The sequence below is a fragment of the Glycine max genome, chromosome 7 (assembly GCF_000004515.6).
Source record: "Glycine max cultivar Williams 82 chromosome 7, Glycine_max_v4.0, whole genome shotgun sequence".
NCBI classification, from domain to species: domain Eukaryota; kingdom Viridiplantae; phylum Streptophyta; class Magnoliopsida; order Fabales; family Fabaceae; genus Glycine; species Glycine max.
In genome coordinates, this window is record NC_038243.2 from 21297283 (window position 1) to 21322972 (window position 25690).

At 39.0% G+C, this 25690-nt stretch overlaps 1 protein-coding gene and 1 pseudogene across 1 annotated transcript; both read right to left on the reverse strand.

Annotated features, from left to right (window-relative positions):
- Nucleotides 1-5205: 5205 nt before the first annotated feature.
- LOC100799099 (probable F-box protein At4g22030) lies at nucleotides 5206-6399 on the reverse strand (annotated as a pseudogene).
- A 924-nt stretch (nucleotides 6400-7323) lies between these two features.
- On the reverse strand, nucleotides 7324-8247 carry LOC102665547 (uncharacterized). Its single transcript, XM_006584251.1, has 3 exons — nucleotides 7990-8247; nucleotides 7623-7897; nucleotides 7324-7546 (listed from the first exon to the last, which is right to left on the reverse strand). The coding sequence occupies exons 1-3, from the start codon at nucleotides 8245-8247 to the stop codon at nucleotides 7324-7326; spliced, it is 756 nt and encodes a 251-aa protein (XP_006584314.1).
- Nucleotides 8248-25690: the final 17443 nt, after the last annotated feature.

Consider the following 25690-nt stretch of genomic DNA (forward strand, 5'->3'; position numbering starts at 1 on the left):
ATTTAATTTTACATATATTTATTTTCAAATAAACTTTTACTTTAATATAAATTAATAAATTGTTATATATTTAAAAAATTTCTTATTTATATTTTTTTTTAAAATTACATACACTAATGTATGGACTATTTTAAAAAATATTTTATGTAATTTATACAAATTAAGAAAAATTAAAAATAATATTTAAAAGATCTAGAAAATTAAAAATTTAGAATTTATTAATTTTATAATTAAAATAAAATTTGTCTTACTTATATATAAAAAAATTTACTTAATTTATACAAATTTAAAAATAATTTATGTATATAATTTATATATTAATATATGAAATTTACTTATAAATTGGTAAAATTAAAATATGTAAACTCTTCAAAATAAAATATATAAAATGATATAATATAAAATTAAAAAAGATTTATATATATTAGATATTTTTTATTTTAAAAAAATCTATAATTCAAAAAAATTAATAACTTTTGACTAATGATACATACAAAATAGTGTTTATAAAATTAATTAAACAAAACAAATGTCTTAGTGATTTATTGCTTTATCTTTGAATAAAAGGTTATTAGTTCAATGCTTGTATCACAACCAATGTCACGGTGGGGACGACCCAAACATATTTGACTATGGAGTCCCCACCAATATTTTATCTAGGGAAATAATGTTGAAAAACCTTTCATAAGTAGTCTTTGAAATTAAAGATAAGTTTGAGAGTCGATTAGGTGTAGAGAAGATATTAGTACCCTACAACGCCCATTAAAATGGTACCTATAAATAATTGCGCAAAATCATACAACTTTATAAATATTTATTTTACTCCAATAAAAGAAATATTTTTTTAACATTTAATTATTTTTTTTGTATTTCTTATTCAAAAGATTTTTTTTAAGAAAATGGTTGCACAAAGATTTAAGCTAGCAAATGGCTAGTCATTGAACTCTCAAAATGTCATTGGTTGTTGCACATTAAAATGAAAATTATTTTTAAAAAATAAATTGACAAAAGAAAATAACTCTATGCGCAAAAATTTAGATTGCTAATAGCTATCTTATAAACTTTCATGATTTAAGTAACATTAAAGGTAGAATTGTTACTCAATTAATGTCACAAACCATTGCACGAGTTAAAATAATTATTTTTTTTATTTGATATCACAAATATTATAAACAATATGAATTAATCAAAAGGCCCAAAAATCAGAATCTCTTTTCATGTTGCAATGAACTAACGAAACATAATGATTGCATCCTAGATCCTAACCTTAAGTAGAGTACTACACACACAAAAATCCACATAAAACATTGTATAATTTAGATCTTTTCTTTATTATTTCATAAATAAATAAGCTAGAAACCAAAGCAAAACACCTAAACATTGAGATCCTGGGTAGTTAAACAACACGTCATGCATATATCAAAACACAAAATGGAACAAATATTAAAAAAAAGAATAAAAGAGAAAAAAAAACTTAAAACCAAAACTAGCCTTCATAATATCGTATTTGATACTCCTATGCACATAAATAAATAATGTCACATTGCACCCACGGAGTTGCATGACGTTACATATAAGGAAAAAATGAATTGAATAAAGGTGTCGCAACCTACCCTTCGGCGGGAGGGCGACGCGAGACTCGCGGGATGCGTGTTCCACGAAAGGAATACGCGCGGAGTCGCCACCAACGTTTATTTGAGGAAAACGTCGGAAAAACCGGAAAAGACGCGATCTACGAACTTTTAAGTGAAAGGTTCGGGAGTTGTATTTACGCGCGGGGAAGGTATTAGCACCCCACACGTCCGTCACAAGGGACGGCAGCCTTTAATCGAATGTGCAAACATGACTTTGATTTTTACGTTCCCTTTTATGTCCTTATATCCTTTATACCCTTTTTATATTTTTTCTCTTTTAGTGGTCGACAAGGGTGTTTCCCTTTGCTCCTACGTATTCCTCAATTTGCGATGAGGAAATCAGACCTACGTAGTTCTTTCGGAACAAAGTGTTTGGTTTAAGTTTGTTTTTTGTCTTTTTTGCAAAATATGTTTTTTATTTGAACAAAAGGTCATTTAAGGTGTTGGACCATTAAAGGATCTTTTGATTTTGAAAGGAGAGAAACGTTAAGGCATTGGACCATTAACGATCTCTTGTTTTTGAAAGGAGAGAAACGTTAAGGCATTTGGACCATTAACGATCTCTTGGGGTGGTCGACAAAAGCGGGGCTTTTGCTCCTACGTATCCTCAATTGCGATGAGGAAATCAGACCTACATAGTTCTTGCAAAAGCGGTAAAGTCACATGTTGATTTTATGCTTTTGAACGGTCCATGTTAACCGATAAAAGCAAAGAGGACCGTTTAAGGCGTTGGACCTTAAAACGGTTTTTAGTGATTTTTCGGAAAAAAACTTGATTTGTGAGTTGATTTTAGTCTTAGTTTCACTTTGGTTATTAATCAATTCATTCAAGGAAACTTCCAAAGAAAAACGTCCGATTGATTTTTTTTATTATTTTATTCAAAGATGTTTTGATTATTTTATTATTATTTTTCAAGATATTTTGATTATTTTATTATTATTTTACTTTTTTTGGTTTAACCGAGGTTATAGCGTGAACGATCGGTTAGATTTCGTTTTAACAGTGATTAAACGAGATTACAACACAAATGATCGGTTGAAATTCATTTTATCATTTATTAGACGAGAAAACGGCTTAAATAAATGGTTAAAGCACGTTAAAAACGGAAGAAAAGAAAACTGAAAGTAAACGAAATTAAAGTGAAAGTACACAAAACAAGAAATGAATTGAAAGTCTCGGATTCGAAAACTTACCCGTTGAAGAACGAAGAACGAACGAAGAACGGATGAAGAACGGTGAAGAACGACGAAGAACGATGAAGAATTTCCACAGAATCGCTTACGGAAGCGTTACGGAAGTACTTCGACTTGATTTTTCTTCACGAAAACGTGTTTTTTGCCCAAAATAGCCGAAATGCATAGCCAAAGGGGTCTTGAACATTTTGAAACAGCTCCCCCCTCCCCTATTTATAGAAAAAAAGGGAGGTGCTTGCCGCCCAAAGACTTAATGAAGAAGATTTCTAAGCGCACCCGAATTACTAAGTTCACCCCCCTTTTCGTATTTTACGGAAAAGTTACGGAAGCCTTACGGAACTGTTTTCGAATTTGATTTTCATCTTTTTTCTCTTCCCTTTCACCAATGTTAAGTGAAATATGCTTACCCAAGGTTTTCGGAAATTTTACGGAAGTATTACGGAAGCCGCGGAAGCCCCAAAAACCATTTTTCAAAAACGTGGAGGAGCTTGCCGCCCAGTTGCTTCCTCCTTAAGCAACCCAACTTCCAAAATGTTCTGGAAGGGCCTAGATTTGAATTTCTATTTACACCCCTATCTTGATAAGTTCACCCCCTTACCTTTTTTGGTGATTCTTTTTTCGTAAAGTTACGGAAACTTACGAATCTCGTAACGATACTTGTTTTCTTTCCGTAATGTTACGGAACCTTGCGGATTACATAATCATCCCCTTTTTGACTTACGGAATGTTACGGAATCTCACTTAATTATGCAACGATGCTTCCATTTGATTTCCGGTGTGTCACGGAAACTTACGGATTGTGCATCAATATTTTTTGGTTTTCTGGCATGTCCTGGAATTTCACAAATTGCCTAATGATGGGTGCCAAGCACCTCACAAGGACCAAAGAAAGGTCGCATGTCATCAAGCAAAGGTCCCCGGACGAAATTAGGGTATGACAAAAGGTATAAAAAATGAATGTTGGACTCAAAGCTTTCATGAATGAAATGCTAACTTGATAAAAATAAAGGAAAACACAGAGATAATTGTCTATCTTATATTCATCAATAAATGTCATACACACACTACTAAAAAAAAGGTTTTCTACATCGGTCAATTAACATCGGTTATTGCAAAAACCGATGTTAATGAAAGTGCGGTGGCATTTTTGTAAATAAATGGAGTTACTTAACATCGGTTTTATAAAAACCGATGTTAACTACTTAATGTTAACATCGGTTATTTAAATAACCGATGTTAACATGAGGTTAAGATGAATATGTTAACATCGGTTTTGTAAAAACCGATGTTAACTTCATAGTGTTAACATTGGTTTTGACAAAACCGATGTTAAGGAGTTGAATTGAACATCGGTTTTTTGAGAAACCGATGTTACCTTGTTGAAGTTAACATCGGTTTTTAGAAAACCGATGTTAACAGATTCATCCTAACATCGGTTATCCTTAAAAAACCGATGTTGATGTTGTTATGTTAATAAGTTTAAACGTGTTGAAATTTCACAACTCATGCGCTCGAAAACCCTGCTGCACTCTCTCTTCTCTTTCTCCTCCCACCTGAAATCTGCCGGAAACCGCTCGGTCGACACCCACATTGCCCCACATTCATTTCGATACTGTCAGAAATCGCTGGCTAGAACCCATAGAACCTCCTATCGAAGAAAAGTCGAAGAAAACCCTACACTGCTGTTGGAACTGTGTGTGTCGAAAAAACCCTACACTGCTCTTGGAACAGTCGTGGGTGCTCAAAGCTCAAAGCTTTCTACGCTGCCAGTTAACAAGGTATGAGCTCTACCTTAGTTTGTTGTTCTTCTTAGTAAGTTCTTAATCAATGCGGTGGCATTGTCTGAAGGTTCTTATCAAATTATTGGGTCATTTTGTCCACTTGGCTAACCATATAAAAGTATCAATAAGAATGGTAATGTGGGGTTTCATTTTGTTGTGGCAGTTGATTGTGCTTTACGTGGTTTTCAAGCTTGACGAGAGTTACACGCCGAGCAAAGTTTCCATCCGTGCCGGTGATGGTTTTCACAACTTGAAGGTAAATTTTTATTTTATTGGTTTGGGTTTGATTGGGATGATTATGCTTAATTATTTGGTGTTGACTTTGGGAACATTTTTAGGAGATTAAGACCGTGGAACTCGTGAAGGCAACTGGGTGGGTTTATCTATCCTTGTCTGGAGCTGATCCTAGGTAAGTACAGTGTTCTTTCTGTATCCAGTTTTTGTTGGTTTAAGTTTGTATCCAGTTTTTGTTGTTTGGAGGCCTGGATTTTTGTTTTCAACGAAATTTTGTGTGCATGTTTTGGTAGATTTCTAGCATAGAGTAAAAAATAAAAGAATGGTAAGTAAGGAATTAAACAACAAAAACAAATATTGATCTTAGGAGAGTTTGCTGGCGAATTCGTGTATCTCCCTCCCTTCAATATGACATGAAGCAGATTTTGTGGTAAGTTCTCTCAGCTGTGACACACTTCTTCCCAATTGCAAAGCCATCTTCATTTCAAATAGCTCTCCATTTTCTCTTTTGTCCAAGTCTTTCTCTTCAATTGTGGCTTCAATTGTCTCCTCCAACAGTTGAAAAAATCCACCACAGGTTCTATACATTTCTAACACCATGCCAACTTGCCCTCCATGCTCAAAAGCATTAACCACCGTGGCCAACGCCCCAGCAAAGGCAGGAACTAATCCATCTCCTGAAAACACAGACCCTAGTGCAGCAATTCCTGAAGGAAAAGGTGTTGAAACAGCAAAACCCTTGTTTATCTTTAGTGCAATATTCCCTAACCTCTCATAGTCTTCCATGTCTTTTCTCTTCAACACTTCAATAACCTCCCTCATTTCCTCTTCCAACTCCACATTCCATCCATTATTATTGTTGTTCTTAATCTCCATTATCTTGTCTTTGTCATTGCTCGATAATCTACTTTTTGGCCACCATCTAGCTGCTTCAAATTTTGCTGGAAACTTTTCGAGCATTGCACCACCCAACAAGGGGAGTGGATAAGCCTTGTCTAGAGCCAAAACCTTCTCTATTGCATCCCTCACATCTCCTTCACTTGGATTTCCAATGGCGATTTCTGTTTCGATCTGTGTCTGAAGCTGCTTAAATAGTCTTGCAGTGTTTCTTTGTTCCTCAGCAAGTTATGAGGGTTGGATTTTGTTGGTAGCAAGTAGCATCCCCGTGGCTGCAGAAAACAAAAGTGTTGATGATAGTTTAAGAGCCAAAACTGGTGCACCATCATAACTACCTGCAACACTAGCCATGGTTGAAGCTGCGAGTGTTAGCATGTTGATGGAGTTTAGTAGGAGCGTGTTCCAATTCACACGTTGTTCTCCTACGTTGTTGTGCATTTCAATTCTGTCAGCTACAGCCTCCAAGATTGCATAGAGCTGAATAATGGCTTTGGAGGACCCCATGGTTTCCACTGTCTGAAATTTTTGAGAAGATATTTGATACAATTCTGGGTATTTATCTCTAAGAGTTATTCCATCACCCACCCAAGAATCTTCCCAAAATAGTATTTGATCACCACTGCCCAATTTCCAAAGAAACTGCTTTAAGACATCACCCATGTTGTTGTGATGAATTATAGACCTCAAATGAGACCACCAAAAGGAATGGGTCTGCTTAGGAGGGCCCTCTTCCAATCCTCTCCACCCCTTGTACATTGAAGTGAGAATTCTACTCCATTTTTTTTATCAGCAAAATAAGATATGTATATTAAAATAACAGTACCAGGGGTACTATAATTACAATAGTTATAGAAATCGTAGTGGATCCACCTGTCAAGCTACTCAGATTGGTGTGTATCATTTTGGAATTTTGCCCAATGGGAGTATCCCCTCTTGTCTGTATAATTTTGGAATTCAGACCAACCACCATATTTAGAATTTAAAATTCTTACCCAAAGCTACTACTGACCAGATGCAAAAGCCCATATCCATCTACCCATCAAAGCTACATTGAATTTCGAAATATCCTTTATCCCCAGACCCCCATCATTCTTGGGCAGGCAAATATCAGCCCATTTCACCCAAGGAATTTTCTTATGATCATTGTCTCCACCCCACAGAAAATTCCTTTGTAAGGATATCAATCTTTGAACTAACCTTTGAGGTATGTTGAAAAAGGAGAGAAGATAAATTGGAAGAGCATTCAGGACAGAATTTATAAGGGTGATCTTCCCACCCATGGATATATCTTTCTGGGCCCATTTGGATGATTTAGATTTGAATTTATTGATGAGAGGCTCCCACACCAGCTGGCTTGAAGGATTAGCACCAATAGGAATGCCTAGATAATGAAAAGGATAATCCATTTATCTACAATTCATGGTATGAGCTGCTTCCAAAGCCCAATTAACTCCACCTTCTATGATCCCAAACTGAATTTTAGCAAAATTAATCTTTAGGCCAGAAGCCAGTTCAAAGCCTCTAAGTAAAGCCTTTAAAGCATAGACATTCTCCTAAGCAGCCTCACCCACAAAAACAGTATCATCAGCATACTACAATATATTGATAGGTTCCTTTTTCTTTCCATCTAAGAAGCTTCAAGTTAAGGCCATCTGGCCCAGGGCATTTATCCCCTCCACAACTCCACACAGCTTCTTTGACCTCTTGGTGAGAGAAAGGGGCAGTCAGCTGCTCCCTTTGCCCCTGAGAAATAGAATTGAATTGAACCCCATTCAAGGTAGGTCTAGAGTGGTTCTGTTCAGTGAATCTGTTATGGAAGAAATTGGCAGCTACATTCTTCACTGTATTAGGTTGCTGGACCCACTCCCCATCAATAAGAATACCTGGAATAGCATTGTATGCTCTCCTGAAATTTATTATTTTTGTGGAAGTAACCAGTGTTGCAGTCCCCTTCCTTCAACCATCTGGCCCTTGATTTTTGTGTCATTAAAGATTCAAAAGCATTTGAAGCATTCCATAACTCCTGTTGAAGAGAGTTTCTATCCTTAAGCTCTTGATCAGACAGAATTCGATGAGAGGCTTGATTCTCCACCTCATTTAGTTTCTGCTGAATGTTGAGGATCTTCTTGGCATTAATATTCCCCTCTACCTTGCTCCACTGCTTTATAGCAGCTTTGAAGTTTTTCAGCTTATTTTTAAGGACAATACCCCCCCAACCCCCTGCTGATCATTATTCCAAGCCTCCCTCACCATTTTTTGATACCCTTTTTGTTGCAGCCACCAGTCAAACACCCTAAAGGGCTTAGGACCCCAATCCACCATGCTAGTTTGCAAGATGGTTGGGCAATTATCAGAAAGATTCCTTTGGAGGACAAGTTGACAGCTCTCAGGCCAAAGAGATAGCCAATTCTCCGAAACCAAGAATCTATCAAGCCTGCTTTTCACACAACCATTAGGCCTAATCCAAGTAAAACTATTCCCAGCACACTTAATTTCCTGAAGCTCCATATCAGAAATCCACTGATTGAAAGCTGAAATGTCATATTTTTTTTATCGGCAAAGGTAAATAATATATATTGAAAGAAGTACCAGAGGTACTTATAATACAAATTAGATCCATATAAATGGTTCCACAATCAGAGATTGGTATTCTGAGGGGGAACCAAGCTATGGATACAAAATGCATATGAATTTACATGTATAGATCTCATAACTATGCAATCCCCTGCTGATACATAAAACTTTCTGGTAAATTGCTTAACCAGTGATTGAAATGCACTGTGAAATCCTTCTCAAAACTCCTAAGCCAAGACCATAGAAGGAATATGGCTTCTTCAAACAGCTTATTAGCATCAAAATTCGCATTAGAGAAGACTATACTATTTCTAAGTTTCCAAATGGACCAGGTTAAAGCTAGCCACCAACATTGCCATCTATTATTTCTTACACCAGCAGGTTGAACACCCAAATGATGAAGGAAGTGCTGCTTTGGGCTTAATGGAAAAGCACCCTTAACTTGCAGCCATGACATGGTTTCCCACCATATGGGTTGAACTTTGCTGCAGTGAAAGAAAAGATGGGATGCATCCTCTTGTTGGGTTCTGCAGAGAGGACAAAGTGAATCTGTGAGCTGTATCTGTCTTCTCTGCAAGTTTTGTCTTGTCGGCAGCCTATCTCTTAATAATCTCCACGCAAACACCAGAAACCTAGCTGGAACCTTTATCCTCCAAAGCTTCTCAAAACATTCCTCCTGACTACTGTCTCTTGCTTCTTCTCCTATCAGATCATAGGCACTGTGAGTTGAATATTGTCCCTCTGGATCTGTAGACCACTCCCAAGTATCTGAACCCTGTTGTTGGATTTTATTTTCTGCAATATCTTTGAGAAAGTTAGCCGCTAAGGTGATCTCATTGTCAAACAAGGCTCTTCTCCAAGCAAAGTTCCATTCCCACCCCATGCCTTGATACACTCCCATGGATCTAATGAGTTGATGCTGCTGCAATGAGACTGAATAAAGTCTAGGGTACTTCTCTGCCATTGACCAAGACTGAAATGGATGCAGAATTGAGGCACCCCTCAATCCATTTGATCCACTTAGAGTTGAATCCTGTTCTTTGAAGCCTATTGTTTGAAGCATATACTTAGAGCTGAAATGTCATATGGATCTGCCCTTCTTTGAGATAAGCTAATTCTTTCCTCTGAACTTCTAATGCTATTGAAGTCCCCAAGAAAACATTGCAAAAACTGAAAAAAAAAACATGATAGCACCATGTCTAGTTGAAATTAGTGCTCCAACAGAGTTGCTCATTTAGGCACAGATGCACCTAGCTAGACTTTCGGCAAAAGTTAATAACCTATCTTTAAATTCATGATTGCCAAAATTTGAAACTATTTGACACGCCCATAGTTTTTTACTCCATACTTTAGGATAAATTTCTTCCTAAATTCTTATTAAGAAAAGAAAATAAGAAGTTAAAATCAATTGAGGGTGTATTTGGATTATAATTTTGTTGAACATAATCAATGGTTTTTTTTTCCAGTAGTGTTGTTCTTTTTTGGTTATGTGCTTTGTGTCATACCCTAATTTCGTTCGGGAACCATTGTTTCATTGCATGTAACCTTTGTTTGACCGCTTCGAGGTACTTAGCACCCTTTGTTGCACAATACGTGAAGTTCTGAGACATGCCGAAAATCAAAAGGAAGCATCGTTACGCAATCCGTGAAATTTCGTAACGCGCCGGAAATCAAAAGGAAGTGTTGTTGCACAATTCGTGAGTTTCCGTAACATTCCGAAAGCTAAAAAAGGAGTAATTACGTGACTCGTAAGATTCCGTAACCTTACGGAAAGAAAACAAGTATCGTTACGAAATTCGTAAAGTTTCGTAACGTTATGGAAAAAGAATCACCAAAAAAGTAAAAGGGTGGTGTATTTAGTAAAAAAGGGGGTGCAAATAGCAACTAGGCCCACTTGGGCCTTCCAGATTCTTCCTCTAGAAGGCGGTTGCTTCTGGAGCAAGCAACCTAGCTCGCCTAGGCGAGCTGGGTGGCAAGCTCCTCCCCTATTATCCTATAAATAGAGGGAGGAGTGAAGAAGGAAGGTGTTCAGCCTTCTTGGCACTTCGTATTCACTTGAAATCAGTGGGGAAAATTGTTTCCGTGAATAAAATCCAAGCCGAGGCGCTTCCGTAACGTTTCCGTAACATTTCCGTGGGTGATTTCGCAAAGATTTTCAACCGTTCTTCGTCATTTATCATTCGTTCTTCATCGTTCTTCGGTCTTCAACCGGTAAGTTCCCGAAATCGAACTTTTCAATTCATTCTATGTACCCGTGGTGGTCCTCATTTGTTTTGTGTACTTCTATTCTCGTTTCATTTACTTTCCGTACCCCCTTTTGACGTGCTTCAATCATTTACTTAAGTCATTTTCTCGCCTAATCAAAAAATAAAATAAATTTCCACCGATCATTTGATTTGTAATATCCGTTAATTTCTGTTAAAATGAAATCCGATCGTTTGGTCACGCCGTAACCACGTTGAAAACCAAAAAGAGGTAAAATAATAATATAATAATAAAAAATTATCTTTTACTAAAATAAAGCAAAAAATCAATTGGACGTTTCTCTTTGGGATTTCTCTTTCTTAATTGAATTGACTAATAACTAAAGTGGAACTAAGGCTAAAATCAACTCGCCAAGTCAAGCTCGTCCGCAAAAAAAAATACTAAAAAGGATTTTAAGGTTCAATACCTCAGTTTTTCTTACCAAGTAAAATGGATCATTTTTAAGGTCCAACGCCTTAAAATGACCACCTTCCAAGTAAAAAGAATTGCTTGATTCACCCTTAAAAAAGAACTACGTAGGTCTGATTTCCTCTTCGATGGAGGGTACGTAGGAGCAAGAGCCCCGTTTTTGTCGACCTCAAAAATAAAAAAAGAAATAAAAGTTAGGGTAACACAATTTCACACAATTCTAAAAATAAAGGTTGTTGTCCTTTGAGACAAACGTGAGAGGTGCTAATACCTTCCTCAAACGTAAATACAACGTTTTCCACAAATAAACGTTGGTGGCGACTCTGCGCATTTTCCTCCTTTGGAAAACGCACCCGTGAGCCTCGCCTCGGTCGCCCGCAAAAGGGTAGGTTGCGACAGTTGGCGACTCCACTGGGGACTTTTTTTGTGAGTTAGGCCTATTTTAGGGAATTGTGGAATTGTGAAACTTTGTGTGTGCATTTTTTGAATTGTGTAAATATAATAAATGTTGTCTCTTCCACATTTTTACACTGCATTCTAAGCACCCACGGGTTTGAGTAAAAAAAGGGGCCCTATACCCGGGTCCATGGGAATTTAAGGAGTGGAGGTGAATCTATGGTCATGCTAGGTCTCCGCCTGGCTTGATAATAGTGAAACCTCGTCTAGAGCTTTCTCTCTTTATAATGTGTTGTCATTGGTATTCCATACCGCCGCAATATTATTATCTTGAGTGATGATACCTCTAGAAAACAGCCATGTGAGATATGGATCGTTGGGAGTTGTTATTAGAGACCCCTAGATATTATCCTATAGGTCCCTAAAATAGGGGCACGGAGCAAACACGCTGCGTGCCATTTTAAACACTGCCATGCATGTAGTCCTAAATGTCATGTATGCCTTTGCTGCATGATTATTTGTGGATATTGCCATGTTGTGTGCATCCCCGTGTTATGCTTTTGCGCGCCTGCATCATGCCATCACACATGCGCTGTATGTGGGTCTCGTCTTTTGTCATGGGAAGTCGGAATATCCATATCATCTTCTTAACTGCACACATGGGGCACTGCGCCCCCAAATGCGCAAGTAAGGAGATATGATTTTCCGGGCTCTCGTGTTCGTAAATGCATTCATATCATGCATCGCATAAACATCTCTTCAGCATCATAATGAACATATCGTTCCTGCATTTGTCCGTTATCACATTCCAGCCTCACATTTTGCATGAGTCATTGCATCATCATGCATATGCGTTCAATATACTTTTTGTTCTACATGTTTGCTCATACATGATCCTTGTGTTTTCCTCTACAAAAAAAAAAAAACAAAAAAAAGGGAAGCATGAAAATTCATGATGCATTCTTAGTTGCATGTGTTAGGTACCACGAGCCAACCATGTTGGGATCATAAACCCATTTCTAAAATTAAAAAAAAACACAAACAACTAAACAAAATGATTGAGAATGGTACCTAATGCATGGTTAACTAAGAAAGGATGTTTCTTCGGGCATCTCAATCTCATAATTACATTTTCCATAGCATGCGTATTCCCAAGTCTTTCATCCCTATGAAATGTTGTTGAAGTATTGGCGATCAAAATTGTCATTCCCTGGGTTATGGGGTTGAACCAAGCTCGTGCTTTTACGAAAAGGTTCATCGAGTCAAGTTGAAGTATGGAAGTAACCATCTTGCAAAAATTGGGGCAAAAGATGGATCGTGTTACATCATTGCTTCGTCTACTGCCAAACACGTTTAGGATTGTTGATATCCTTGTTACTTCTAGCTTCACCTTGACAAAGATGTCATGGGCCATGTTGAAAATCTAAATTGATTCAACCCCATGTCATGCGTAAAAATTGGCAATACTTCAACTATGCATCATTCGCATACATCCATGCTTTTCATTGGTTGCATTGCTTATTACATTCTTTCCTTGAAAAATAAAATAAAATAAAATAAAATGAACTTAATCATTGTTATAAAAAAAAATGTTTTACGGTGCCCTCACCGAACCCGTACTAGAGCTAGAGTAATGGGTGAAGTAGATGAGGTACAAGAGAAGATGAAGGCCGACATGGAGGCCATGAAAGAGCAAATGGCCATGATGATGGAGGCCATGATGATCATGAAGAAGATAATGGAAGCCAATGCGGTTGCAATTGCCGCTACCAGAACTGTCGCTAAGGTGAACCCGATGCCCCCATCTGGCCTCAACCAAATGAATCATCCAACCTCAACTATGGTAGGCAAAGATTTGGGAAGTACGGGCGGCCCCCATGATGTGCAAATTCAAAACGAGCACGCCTTCCTGCCATATGGCTTGCCTCTCAACTATATGCCACCCAATGTGGCGTACACTCCCAATAAGAATGTCAATAACTCCACTCCTATACCCATTGAGAGCCAACAACCCCAAACTGATCATGCACATGTCTCTTAAACCATGGGGGAGACACATGAAATTCCCCATCACAATCTAGCCGACTTCGAGCCTTGCCTCGGATATGCCACTGAAGGGCAAACAGTTGGTGGTATACCCCTACAAAACCCTTTGGAGGGACCTCAGTATCACCCCCAGCTACACCTCTTGCATTCCACAACAAGTAAAAACCCTCATGCTATGGCAGAAATGGGAAAGTTGGATCATCTAGAGGAAAGGCTCAGGGTCATTGAAGGAGGTGAAGATTATGCCTTTGCTAACCTAGAAGAGTTGTTCATAGTAGCCAATATCATCACCCCTCCTAAGTTCAAGGTGCTGGACTTTGACAAGTACAAGGGGACTACTTGCCCCAAGAACCATCTAAAGATGTATTATCGGAAGATGGGGGCATACGCAAAAGATGAGGAATTGTTGATACATTCCTTCCAAGAAAGTCTTACTAGGGTAGCTGTTACCTGGTACACTAACTTGGAACCTTCCCGAGTCCATTCTTGGAAGGACCTAGTGGTTGCCTTCGTTAGGCAGTGTTAGTATAATGTCTTCGGATAGGATGCAACTACAAAACATGTGCAAAAAGGGGGCACAGATCTTTCAAAAAAATACGCCCAAAGGTGGAGAGACCTGGCAGCTCAAGTGGCACCTCAATGACGGAGAAAAAAAATGATGACAATGATAGTAGACACATTACCAGTATTCTACTATGAAAAGATGGTGGGCTACACACCTTCAAGCTTTGATGATATGGTCTTCACCGACGAAAGGATCAAAGTGGGTCTAAAAAGAGGCAAATTTGATCATCATGCTTTGATAAATGCCAAAAAAAAAAAAACTGGGGCAAATGAAGAGGGTGAGAATGAGGGAGAAGCCCATGCTATGACTGCCATTCCTATACAGCCAAGTTTCCCACCAACCCAACAATGTCATTATTCATCCAATAACAAACCTTCTCCTTACCCACCACGCAATTATCCACAAAGGCCATCCCTAAATCAACCACAAAGTTTGTCTACCGCACTTCCAATGACGAACACCACCTTTAGCACAAACCAAAAACACCAACCAAGAAATGAATTTTGCAGCAAGAAAGCCTGTAGAATTCACCCCAATTCTAGTGTCCTATGCTGACTTGCTCCTATATCTACTTGATAATTCAATGGTAGCCATAACCCCAGCCAAGGTTCATTAACCTCCATTTCTCCGAGAATACGACTCGAACGCAACGTGTGCTTGTCATGGAGAGGCCCCGGGGCGTTCCATTGAGCATTGTAGGGCCCTGAAGCGTAAGGTGCAAGGTCTAATTGATGCGGGCTGGCTGAAATTTGAGAAGAATCGCGTGTAAATCCTGACATTGACAAGAGATGCCACACATGGGGCAATTTTGAAAGCTGTTGTTAGATGTCTCTAATGACTCATCAGGATTTTCAAGTTTGTACCATTATTGTAAACCACAGTTACAATGTTAAATGAAATGGATAAAGTTGATATCTTTGTCCCTCATCCTCTCACAAACGCATCTTTGCTTATTCAACTTTCACCGGAATGTGGGGGCAAGCCATTGGTCTGTTTGCTCAAGCGACCTGTGCTCCTGAGTTTGGACTTCCAAGGCTGTTCAATCAGAGATTACTCGTCTTGCACGTTGGTGGGGGTGCCGTAAAACAACGAGTAAAGTTCAAAACAAATAAGTTTCAAAATAAAAATAAAAAAAAGAGTTCCAAAAGAAAAAAAAGCATTTAATTGACTGTGTTTTCAAGACGTTCATGTGACCTCATTTTATCATTCCGGAAAATTTGTCTTTTTAGAGAGAAGTGAGTTATCAAGAATAGGATGTTGGACAAATGGCCTCAGTTACCTTAAGAAAAAGGGGGGTTGAATTAAGATACAAAGACTATTCCCCAATTAAACTTTCACTCTCTCTTTTCGGACTAACAATACACCCTTAACATGAATTACTCAAAAGACAATTCAAAATAAACTTCTTTAAAGCAAAAGATAAATAGCAATAAATAAAAGAAGTTTAAGGGAAGAGAGGAATGCAAACTTGATTTATATTGGTTCGGCCACTTCCCGTGCCTAAGTCTAGTCATCAAGCAACCCACTTAAGTTTTTCCACTCTCTTTGAAAAACTCTTTTTACAAAGTCTGAACCACACAGGGACAACCCTTCTCTTGTGTTCAGGAATCCTCTACAACAAGAGACCCGCAGTCTCTTAATCCCTTTTCAGAAATAAGAGGAAGAGAAGAAGAAATCTCTCTTTAAAAAGATAGATTGTACAATGAAGATCAATCAAAATTCCTTATTGAATATGCAAGTGGTTGACCAAGGAATCTTTATGAGAGGATAAGACATTTCAGTTTAGAAAAACTCTCTTAATCTTTTGAGAGGATAAACTTTTTGGGCAATGAAAACTCTCTTCAAATTCGTGTTTCCAAGTCACGTATAAATAGACCTTTGATGGCCATTCATAAACCATTTGAATAGATGTGACTCTTGGAAATTATTTTCTGAAAATCTCTTCTAGTAATCGATTACAAGACTTGTGTAATCAATTATAGGCTTTAAAATTTGAATTAAAACGCTCAATAAACTGCTGGTAATCAATTACCATCCATGTGTAATCAATTACACATTATAAATTTTGAATTCAAATTTCTAGTGACTGTTATAAATATTTCCAGCTGCTTGTAATCGATTACTAGAAAGTAAATTGCAATTTGAAATGATTTAGATAGAATTCTTTGGCCAAACCTTTTGCTTTTTCAATTTGGAAACTTCTTCCTAAGATTCTAGAGATCAGCTTGATCATATATCTTGATTTTCTTGGATTCTTGTCTTAGAAGCACTTGATCCTTTGGCATCATCAAAACATCAAAACATCTTGCTTCTACATAGGAGTCATTTGACTTAATCCATCAACTGAAAAAATCCTTCAACTATTTCTCGTCCTTGGAAAATTCTTTTTGCAAAAATCAACTGCTTCTTTCATTCTCCCTTGCTACAAGGTTGTGAAAACAAGACAACGATGGTTACCTCATAGCCCTACACTGGGGCAATGAAAGGCACCGTGCATGAACCTCAAGCGAACCTAGGGGCAGATTAGAAGTTCTCACCCAATAGGTTCCCTGCTACAAGGTCATGACGAAAGACAACGATTGGTACCTCAAAGCCTTACACTGGGGCAATGAGGGGCACCGTGCATGAGCCTCAAGTAAACCTAGGGGCAAATTAGAAGCTCTCACCCAATAGGTTCCCTGCTACAAGGTCATGACGAAAGATAACGATTGGTACCTCAAAGCCTTACACTGGGGCAATGAGGGGCACCGTGCATGAGCCTCAAGTAAACCTAGGGGCAGATTAGAAGCTCTCACCCAATAGGTTCCCTGCTACAAGGTCATGAAGAAAGATAACAAATTGGTACCTCAAAGCCCTACACTGGGGCAATGAAGGGCATCGTGCATGAGCCTCAAGTAAACCTAGGGGCAGATTAGAAGCTCTCACCCAATAGGTTCCCTGCTACAAGGTCATGACGAAAGATAACAAATTGGTACCTCAAAGCCCTACACTGGGGCAATGAGGGGCATCGTTCATGAGCCTCAAGTAAACCTAGGGGCAGATTAGAAGCTCTCACCCAATAGGTTCCCTGCTAGAAGGTCATGACGAAAGATAACAAATTGGTACCTCAAAGCCCTACACTGGGGCAATGAGGGGCATCATGCATGAGCCTCAAGCGAACCTAGGGGCAGATCAAAAGTTCTCACCCGTCGATGTTTTTAAACAAAAAAAGGGGGGGGGGGGGAACAAACCCTGGCATTTCAATGGATTGATTAAGCATAAAAAAGCTCCATTGTCGTCACTCCAAAATGGTCAAGTGACTAAATCAAACATAACATACACTCTGAGGGAGTTCCCGGAGAGATTTGCAAAAGATAGGATAAGGTTGCATGAATTATCACCTCTTTCAAAAGGACAATCAATCTGTGTTTTCCAAAAAATTTAAATCAAAATAAAAATCACAAAATAGGGAAAAAATGTCATGAACATTGTACAACTTTCCGTTGCATTGCATTGTTTCATATGAAGTCCACATTTACCAAATTTCAAAGGTTGCATACATCTGCATCACTAAAAATCATGTTAACTGCATAGATTTCCTACATCTAATGTCCAATCTTTTGAATTTGGGATGATCGGCCCTCTCGATGAGTCAATCTCTTGCATTCTCATAAGGGTGGACCCTTGGGTACACGCCCTCACCTTCAGAGGACTACACGTCCTCACCTTCAGAGGGCTGCACGCCCTCGCCTTCAGAGGGCTACACGCCCTCGCCTTTAGAGGACTACATGTCCTCATCTTCAGAGGACTATACGCCTCACCTTTAGAGGGCTGCACGCCCTCGCCTTTAGAGGGCTACGCGTCCTCATTTTTAGTGTGCTCCATATCCACACCTTAATAGAATTTAAGGTCCTTTTCCCTTAGATGCTTAACCGAGACTTGCGCTCCCGGTTAAGGGGCCAGTAGTTTCCTTTTATTAGTTCCTGGGCCACCCCCTGATGTTGGAGGACGACCAACTATGCGAGCACAACCAGAGAGGGAGGCTATCACGTAGCTACTATACATATTGGAGGACGACCAACTATGCGAGCACAACCAGAGAGACGAGTGCGGGTCATGCACACCAACATGACCACTCTTGCATAGATATGGATGACGTTGCTGCTTAGCAACATTCCACTCGACGACCGCAATGCCGATCTCCCCTGGTAGAAATATCAGTTGGTATGTTGTTCCGACATAGGTAAGTATGCATATGGCTAAACTGATTTCTGATGCCATCCACTATTTGCAGGGATCGTGCCCACAAGACACACAATGGACCCGGAGAAGTCCAACAGGGCCCTCGGGTTTCCAGCTCTAGCTACGGGCCTCTGTCAGTCCTACAGGGTGCCCGTTTCCCCCAACAAGGTCACGCCATCATAACATAGGTAAGTATGCACATCGCTCAATTGATTTCTAATGTCATCTATTGTTTGCAGGGATCGCACCCGCAAGACACCTAGTGGGCCCGAAGAAGTCCAACAGGGTCCTAGGGTTTCCAGCTCTGATTACGGGCCTCTGTCAGTTCTACGGAGTGCTCATCGCCCCCAGCAAGTTCATCAGGCCCCCTATTAACCGGGCTTTCGTCGAGAAGTACTGCGCCCCCAGGAAGGCGCAGGGCGAGACACCACAGCAGCCTAGGGATGGCCGGCAGCGGGCAACAAACGCACTGCCACCACCTCTAGAGTTCACCTCAGCTTATCCACAAAAAGGTTAGAGCGTTGCCTACGACACATGGCCGACCAATAGGCGACCAAGTCCAAAGCCAAAGGTAAGCAAAGTACTAGGTCCGTGACCGACAAGTCATAAGGCGTCCAGCTCAAGACGTTAAAGAAGCGCTATTAGGAGGCAACCTAGTACCTTTTAAATCTCTGCTTGTTATTTCATCACCATTGTTTCTCCAGTCATAGTAGGACACACCTAGTTGTTCATGATCCTAGGAATTTAAATAAAACAAGCACAAGCTCGGAAGGTAGTCATACCTCACAAAATATATATATGTATGTTTAGGTAGCAAGATACCTTGGATATGCATGTATGTGGCAAGAAATACCTCACAATATATATATATATTTATGTTTAGGTAGCAAGATACCTTGGATATGCATGTATATAGCAAAAATACCTCACAAAAATATACACATGTTTAGGTAGAAAAATACCTCATGAAAAAAAAAACAAAAACAAAAAGAGAACAAGAAATATATCTTTCGGCTGAAAAGCCAACATGCTTTTGAAGAGAAATAACTTCCAGCTTTTCTTAGAAAAAAGATTCACTGATCATAACCAGTTTTTTGGAAAAAATGTGTATACACCTGAAGGGTGAATGCTGTGAAAATTTTCCTGAACGCCCAAAATAGACTCGGATGAATGCATGAATTGATAAAAAAACATATTTTGGAAACACTAGGTTGACTTAAATAGGGAAAATGAATCCTGAGCCCTAGTGTCACATGACCATAAAAACTTGATGCTTGAGTGTCCACATGGGTGCATGCATGACCAATTTTGCATAAAATTTCTGAATCATCATTGTTGCATGTGTATCATGGAAATAATGTAGGACATCCCCTTTATCCCCGAACCGCTGGCCAAACCCTGACATATATCATGACCAGCCATTTTACAAGTCTTGAGCCAAAATCCCAACTTATCATAAACCTTGACCCAGGGTGAGAATGCCAATCATTGCCCTCGGAAGAAAACAAAAAAAAAGAAAAGGAAAATTTCAATCAAAGAGTGGGAGAAAGCAAAAAAAGAAAGAAAGTTCCCAATCAAAGATTGGAAGAAAACAGAAGAAATATACAGAAAGGTCTTTGGACTAGACAATATCTGAACAATACAGATTTGTCACCAAGTAAACAAGAAAAAAGGAAATCACGACCTAAAGTGGTCCTCGCCCTTTGATTGCCAACCAAAATCCTATGCGCTAGCGACTTTCTCGCCCCGCACTAAACAAAAACAGAAAAGGAAAAGGCAAAAACACTCAAAGCCAAATTTCCCACCTAAAAACCATTTCCAAAAAAAAAAGTCTTATTGATCCATGATCACACATGTAATCTTTGATTTGATAGGAAATGATTTGTGAAATCAAGTCATGACATATCTATGGTTCGGAATTAGGATGAAACACTTACCTTTGTGAGATTGACACACTTTGAGTAATTTTCTTCTATTTTTGTTGGACCTAGTGCTTCCTCTAAATGGTCATTTAGAAATGAAATGCTAACATCCAAAATCTCATTTACGGTAATGAGAAAATTTCATCAGCATACTCTCCTTCCCCGATAGACACATTGTTTTTCATCCAAAAAACATATGTTGCTCTGATTAGTTGGAAGTTTTGTCTCTTTACTAAAGCATGTTCGCATTTTAGTGAAGAAAACACCGAGACTATTTTTAGTCTCACAGTTATCCAGAACTACGTAGGTCTGAGTTCCTCATCACAAATTGAGGATATGTAGGAGCAAAAGCCCTGCTTTTGTCGACCACCCCACCTTTTGTTACTGTGACCCAAGAGTCCGGTGGCATGCGGAGCCACATGACCGTGGGATCCCCAGATTCATATTTGTATGTTATTTCATTTCTATGACTTGAGGGTCTAACATTTGTTTTTGTTGTTTCAGTTGTCATGTGTTTTGTGCATACATTTTGTTTGGACTGTTGCGTTAGTGCATACTTCGTTATTGTCGATAATGTTTGTTGAAAGTCCAGAACCATGTAGAGTTTTCATTTAGGAACGTCGTCCTAAAATAAAACGAACAAACATCGTGATAACGCCAAGAATAGAAAGAGAAAGAGGTGTTGTGAACAAATGCCATGTCTATATATAAAGAAAAGAAAAGAGTTTTTTATATGTAAAAAGTGTATGGAAATATTTTGTGTGCGTGTATAAATAAGGTGTGGAAAGAAATTCTTGAGTGTGAGCAACGAGTGTATATAAAGAAATTTTTGTGTAAACCACGAGTAGATGTTGAAAAACAAAAAAGAAATCTTTGAACAGGAATAGAGTTTGTATGTAGGCCGTGTTGATATGAAGAGAAAGAGTTTTTAATGCGTGTGTATACAGAAAAAGTTTGTCGTATATAGGAATGTAGGTGTACAAAGAAGAGCTTTTCTCATAGATGATGATGGATGTATAGTTTTTGCAAACATAAAAAATGAAACAAAAAGAAAAAGAAAGAAAGACCTCGAAGGTCGGCATGTTATGGTCCTAGGAAGCATAAATCATTCGCAGAGAGCAAACATATCTTTTGGAAACAAGAGACTGACGCTAAGAGTTTATTTTCTGGAATAACCGAGATAAGAATGGATGGATTCATTGAACCGATGAAAGAACATAATTTGGAAATATTGGGTCTACTTGTGTAAATCCCAAGCCTTAGTATCACAATGCCATAATCTGGATGCTTGAGTACCCACCTAGTTGTAGCCATGACTAATTTTGCACGTTGTTTCCAAATCATCATTGTTACGTGAGCCTCGTGGAAATAATATGGAAATTCAACCTGAGACCGACACCTTGACACACGAATTTGTTTTGCCCCAGATATCAAAATCGGGCTCGCACGATGAAAAGACCTTGTTGAGACACAACCTTAAGCTACTTTGAACCTTGGCCCATGAAAAGAATCCTCATCCTTTCCCCCGAAGAAAAGGACATAGAATCTCCTCAAGGGAGAGCGAATAACGAATGGTAAAACCCGAATTCCCAATCAAAGATCAGAAAGGAAGAAATGAAAAGAAAGAAAGGAAAAGGAAAAGAAGGATTCTCGATCGAAGATCGGAAGAAAGTAAAAAGGAAAAGATCGGAGGAAAATAGAATAATTCCCGATCAATAAAGGAAACCAGGAAAGAGAACAGAAGATCTTCGGACCAAATAAATTTTCGGCGAGGTAAATGACCGCCGGCAAAGGGAAGACCCACTTTTGAAGTGGTTCTTCCTTTGGGATTTTCCATTCAAGGTCGCTCCCGACTGGCGATGTCCCGCCCCACATAAACAAAGAGGAAAAGACCGAAACACCCAGCTTCCTCTCCAAAAACACTACCCTCGAGAAAATCCTATTGATCCGTGATTGTGTGTGTGATCTTTTGGTTCGATAGGAAATCATGTGCAAAATAAAGTCATGGTGCAACTATGGTTTGGGATTAGGGTAAAACACTTGCCTGTGTGAGTTTTTATACACTATGAGTGATTTTATTCCTAGTTTCAGTTTGACCCGACGCTTCCCCTGAATGTTTATTTAAAAGTTAAATGTTGACATCCTGCCCATCATTTTCGGTTACAAGGAAAATTACTTTTGGCATGAAGTATATTGTTTCTCTAAAATATGGTGCTCTCGTGAATGATTTATTTTTCCTTGCTAAAGCATGTTCGCCTTTTAGGTGCAAAAAACTGGTGGACCATTCGGTCCTGCCAACAAATCTTATTCGGAGACCCATGAATTGATTGCCTAGCGCTGTTCATGCGTCCTCCACCAACGAGTCTGGAGCCCCGCGAATTGATTGCCTAGCGTTGTTCGTCTATCCTCCACCCTCAAATCTTATTCGGAGCCCCATGAATTGATTGTCATTCATGCATCCTCCACCAACGGGTTTGGAGCCCCGCGAATTGATTGCCTAGCGCTGTTCGCCTATCCTCCACCCTCAAATCTTATTTGGAGACCCATGAATTGATTGCCTAGCGTTGTTCATGCGTCCTCCACCATCGAGTCTGGAGCCCCGCGAATTGATTGCCTAGCGTTGTTCGCCTATCCTCCATCCTCAAATCTTATTCGGAGACCTATGAATTGATTGCCTAGCGCTGTTCATTAGTCCTCCACCATCGAGTCTGGAGCACCGCGAATTGATTGCCTAGCGTTGTTCGCCTATCCTCCACCCTCAAATCTTATTCGGAGACCCATGAATTGATTGCCTAGCACTGTTCATGCGTCCTCCACCATCGAGTCTAGACCCCCGCGAATTGATTGCCTAGCGTTGTTCATGTGTCCTCTGTTATCAAGTGCGAAGCCTCCGGTGGCTGGGAAATGTGGTTTTTTGTTATTTTCCCGACCGGTTCCTTCGCCAAACATGTGTATATGTGTATATTATGTTATTGGTGTTTTTTGTTGTTTGTGTTTGTTTTGTGTTGTGCAGAGAAAGAAGGAGGGACGGAAGTCGTCATAGGCTAATCACGGAAAGGGCGAAGACGGATGAAATCAGTGTTTTATCTTTGCTTTCCTCTTATCTCTGATAAAAGGTAAGTAAAGAGGGGCAACTGTCATACCCTAATTTCGTCCGGGGACCATTGTTTCATGGCATGTAACCTTTGTTTGACAGCTTTGAGGTACTTAGCACCCTTTGTTGCACAATACGTGAAGTTCCGAGACATGCCGGAAATCAAAAGGAAGCATCGTTATGCAATCCGTGAAATTCCGTAACGCGCCGGAAATCAAAAGGAAGTGTTGTTGCGCAATTCGTGAGTTTCCGTAACATTCCGAAAGCTAAAAAAGGAGTAATTACGTGACTCGTAAGATTCCGTAACCTTACGGAAAGAAAACAAGTATCGGGTTACGAAATTCGTAAAGTTTCGTAACGTTATGGAAAAAGAATCACCAAAAAAGCAAATGGGTGGTGTATTTAGTAAGAAAGGGGTGCAAATAGCAACCAGGCCCACATGGGCCTTCCAGATTCTTTCTCCAGAAGGCGGTTGCTTCTGGAGGAAGCAACTTGGCTCGCCTGGGCGAGCTGGGTGGCAAGCTCCTCCCCTATTATCCTATAAATAGGGGGAGGAGTGAAGAAGGAAGGGGTTCAGCCTTCTTGGCACTTCGTATTCACTTGAAATCAGTGGGGAAAATTGTTTCCGTGAAGAAAATCCAAGCCGAGGCACTTCGATAACGATTCCATAACATTTCCGTGGGTGATTTCGCAAAGATTTTCAACCGTTCTTCGTCATTTATCGTTCTTTCTTCATCGTTCTTCGGTCTTCAACTGGTAAGCTCCCGAAATCGAACTTTTCAATTCATTCTATGTACCCGTGGTGGTCCTCATTTGTTTCGTGTACTTCTATTCTCGTTTCATTTACTTTCCGTACCCCCTTTTGACGTGCTTCAGTCATTTACTTAAGTCATTTTCTCGCCTAATAAAAAAATAAAATAAATTTCCACCGATCATTTGATTTGTACTATCCATTAATTTCTGTTAAAATGAAATCCGATCGTTCGATCACGCCGTAACCACGTTGGAATCCAAAAAGAGGTAAAATAATAATATAATAATCAAAAAATATCTTTTAGTAAAATAAAGCAAAAAATCAATTGGACGTTTCTCTTTGGGATTTCTCTTTCTTAATTGAATTGACTAATAACTAAAGTGGAACTAAGGCTAAAATCAACTCGCCAAGTCAAGCTCGTCCGCAAAAAAAAAATACTAAAAAGGATTTTAAGGTTCAATACCTCAGTTTTTCTTACCATGTAAAATGGATCATTTTTAAGGTCCAACGCCTTAAAATGACCACCTTCCAAGTAAAAAGAATCGCTTGATTCACCCTTAAAAAAGAACTATGTAGGTCTGATTTCCTCTTCGATGGAGGGTATGTAGGAGCAAGAGCCCCACTTTTGTCGACCTCAAAAATAAAAAAAGAAATAAAAGTTAGGGTAACACAATTTCACACAATTCTAAAAATAAAGGCTGTTGTCCTTTGAGACAAACGTGAGAGGTGCTAATACCTTCCTCAAACGTAAATACAACTCCCGAACTTGGAATATTCTTTATGACCGGTTTCCTTCTGTTTTTTTTTTACGTTTTCCACAAATAAACATTGGTGGTGACTCCGTGCATTTTCCTCCTTTGGAAAACGCACCCGTGAGCTTCGCCTCGCTCGCCCGTACAAGGGTAGGTTGCGACACTTTGGAAAGTGTGAACTAATGTTTGGAGCTTCAGAAACGACACAGTAAACACAGCCTTTATAATATGTTTGAGTGGTTGAGAAGGAGGGTTTAAGGGGGAAGGAATAAGGAAAAGAAAAGTGATGAATTCGAATTTCCATGGGCTTCATAAAAAAAAAAACTTATAACCTGTTTGGTTCAGCATTTGAGGCAAAAGATCCCCGTCGATTGAGAAGCTAAAAAGTCTAGCTTCTCTGCCTTTTGAAATTCTTGACGCAAAAATCATAGGATACACACGTCTTAGACGAGTAAACAAGCATACCCTTATACACTTCAACTTTTAAAGAAATTAGATGAGAACACTTATATAAGCATAAGTCCTTAAGTTATTTCTTTATTTTCTTCTGTTAAGAATAAATTTATTCAAACAGGTCTAAATCTATAATAAAAAAAATGCAGAATTTTTTAACCAGGTTTGTAGTTATCCAACATCCTCAGCACCAGATTTGTTTACATACATAAAACATTTTTAAAAAAATGGTTAAGATTAGTAGATCAAAAGTAAGAGAAGGGTACCATATTGTTTCCTCCAGTGTTCAAAATAGGGGAAGAGGGTTGTAGTGTAGTCATGTGCTAGAAACTGATCAGAATGGTCGGAGTTGCAAGTGGAAGCAGCTTTGGCATGAGATTGAATTCTTTGCATATCAGGCAGATTCCCATGTAGAAAAGAAGGTGGAGGCCCTTTTATACCTTGCATTTGTAGCCTCTTCCTCACCCTTTGAGACTCATGCCACAAATTACCATACACAGA

Coding starts and splice junctions, on each gene's coding strand:
- LOC102665547 (XM_006584251.1), bottom strand. CDS start 8,247: ATGGAGCTTCAGGAAATTAAGTGTGCTGGGAATAGTTTTACTTGGATT. Junction 7,898..7,989: donor AAAAAGGGTATCAAAAAATG/GTGAGGGAGGCT, acceptor GCTATAAAGCAG/TGGAGCAAGGTAGAGGGGAA. Junction 7,547..7,622: donor AGCATACAATGCTATTCCAG/GTATTCTTATTG, acceptor CTTCCATAACAG/ATTCACTGAACAGAACCACT.